A 2,338-nucleotide genomic window follows, 5' to 3' on the forward strand; every position below is an offset into this window, starting at 1 on the left:
GCACCCCCTCCAGGCCAAAGCCCGACAGGCCCAGAGGCCCTGAGCCCCAACAGGCAGTCACCAGGCCAGGCCGGCACACACCCCAGCGCCCAGCCCCAGACCCCGGTGCAGCCCTACTCTGAACTGTGAATCCTCATAGAATCTTGACTGTAACTATTTTTTTTTATTAAAATATATTCTTGTTAGGTTTCTGAACTGAGCATATTCTCTCATAGCAACCTCTCTTATAGCGTGTATAATGGGTTTTTTTTTTTTGGCCAGACAGTGTTTAAAAATTTATATATATAAAAAATCTAATTACATTATAATACTATAAAATTGATTTACAACCAAAACTGTATAGGATATGAATTATTTTCAAGAACAACATTGGTAATAATTGATATTGCATTGAAGTTAAAACGTAGCCAGTGATGCATGATGTACAATTGAGTGAACATGTGTTTAATCTGTATTTTCTACAAAGATAAACTCAAAACTTGGAAAATCTTTGCATAATATGTCACCGTACATATTACTTGATGTAATCATGTTTTGTTTTTTGTTTTTTTTACCTGCAATGGTATCTTTTTATGGAGGGTAGAAACTGAAATAGCCGAGGTGTTTGGTCATTCTCCCCATCTGTCAGCCATCTTGGTTTCACTGACTATTTTTTTCCATTGCAATGACCAGCCAATAGGATTTTTTTGTATGGGATGATATAATGGCTTCCACTAGAGTGGATTATATGCAACACTGCCCAAAACTGCAGGCATATATACTGCATATAGAAAAAAAACACTTTTAAACAGCTGTACACTGTAGTGACCTCTATGCACGAAAGGGTTAATAGAACTTTTGGAGCTTAGTGACTTTTGCCATTAAAAAAATTGGTATAAGTTACTCAAATTTACTGTAAAATACACTATCACTAATGCAAATAATGTAAATTTTGTGCAGTATTAGCTGAGAGTTATCCCATTCACATGGAGCATTAATATATTTTTCAAAATGCAGCTGTGACAGGTTACTGCTGAGACCATCTTGAATCAAAACTCTGCTGCCAAAGACTGTGGGTGATATGCAGTCCTTCAAGCAATACTTAGGCCTTTAGTTTTAACATGAGTCAGCGTTCGTCTAGGTGTCTCAGATAAATGCTGTTTATTATGATGTGAAACTGCAATTAAAGTCTGAGATGATGCCTGTTCCTTGTTTCAGCATCCATACCCAACAGAGGATGAGAAGAGACAGATTGCAGCACAAACAAATCTCACCCTTCTCCAAGTGAACAACTGGTAAGATGAAGTCGAACTGTAAAAAAAAGGGCCAGGTGTGCCAAAGACTAAACGTCCACATGTAGAGTGAATCCACACGTTCATGTTACTTTAGTGCTCACTGGGGGGTGAAGAAGGCTTTGCTGCTGCTGATGACACTGAGTCGCCATCTGCTGGTTGTTCATAACCAGCACAAGTGAGACAGAACTTTTTTATTTAGACCTTAGACCTTTTTTTAACAGAGTAATGCTTTCTGTGCAGCCTGTGTGACATCCATCACAACACAAATCCACAGTTAGGGACAGATATCACTGGACTTGTGGGAAGAAAACTGCATTTGTGGTTTTTCTGCTCTTATTGAACATTCACTGTGTTTTTACAGCACTAYCACACTGGAGCAGTTTGTTTGAATAATTTAATGATTTATTGTCTTAGCCTTGTGTCCACACAGAAAGGGTGTGAAAACTGAAACTGAATCTCAGAGTAATAAAATCTGTGTTTTTGTATGGAACACACCAGGGGCGGAGTGGGGAAAWTTTTCAGCCCGGGAGTTTAATGGCCAAGACCGGCCTGATTTTTGTGCATATAAAAAATTAGGCAAATGTCATGCTACCAGGTGCATCCCAAAATGGTAGTGGCCCGGGGTGGGGGGTGGGGGGGTCTTTTTTCTTTTTTGGGGGAGCGCATTGGTTGACCTAATGGATAGCCCCTCATCAGAGCTAAACAACGAAAGCTCCTATATTTAATAGTTTTTGAGCAATAACCATTTTTGTATGTCCAGATACCCCTTTTTCAGATAAATTGGGGGTCCCGGGGGGGGGGGGGGGGGGTACTGATTGGTGAGCCTGATGGATAGAGCTTCAACATAGGAGCTTCAGATTTTTTTTTTTTTTGTTTAGCTCTGATGAACAGTTTCTGAGTTATAAGTATTTTTGCATGTCCAGACACCCTCTCTTTGGATGGAGCCCCCACCTCAAATATGGGCTCTATCGTAAAACCGTTGGCTGGCGCAGTGTAGGTCGGACTCATCTACAGTCCTGCCAAATTTCATGTTGATCGGTGCAGCTGTTTTCGTGCTACGGTTG

At 40.5% G+C, this 2,338-nt stretch overlaps 1 protein-coding gene across 1 annotated transcript in view; it reads left to right on the top strand.

Annotated features, from left to right (window-relative positions):
- pknox2 (pbx/knotted 1 homeobox 2) overlaps nt 1–2,338 on the top strand; it is a gene marked incomplete in the record, with an annotated part of 47,126 nt that overhangs the window by 37,161 nt on the left and 7,627 nt on the right. Inside the window, 1 exon segment of the mRNA XM_014030885.1 lies at nt 1,198–1,274. Within this exon segment, the coding sequence (XP_013886339.1) occupies nt 1,198–1,274 (77 nt within the window).

The sequence above is a fragment of the Austrofundulus limnaeus genome, unplaced genomic scaffold (genome assembly GCF_001266775.1).
Source record: "Austrofundulus limnaeus strain Quisiro unplaced genomic scaffold, Austrofundulus_limnaeus-1.0 Scaffold1135, whole genome shotgun sequence".
Taxonomy (NCBI): Eukaryota; Metazoa; Chordata; class Actinopteri; order Cyprinodontiformes; family Rivulidae; genus Austrofundulus; species Austrofundulus limnaeus.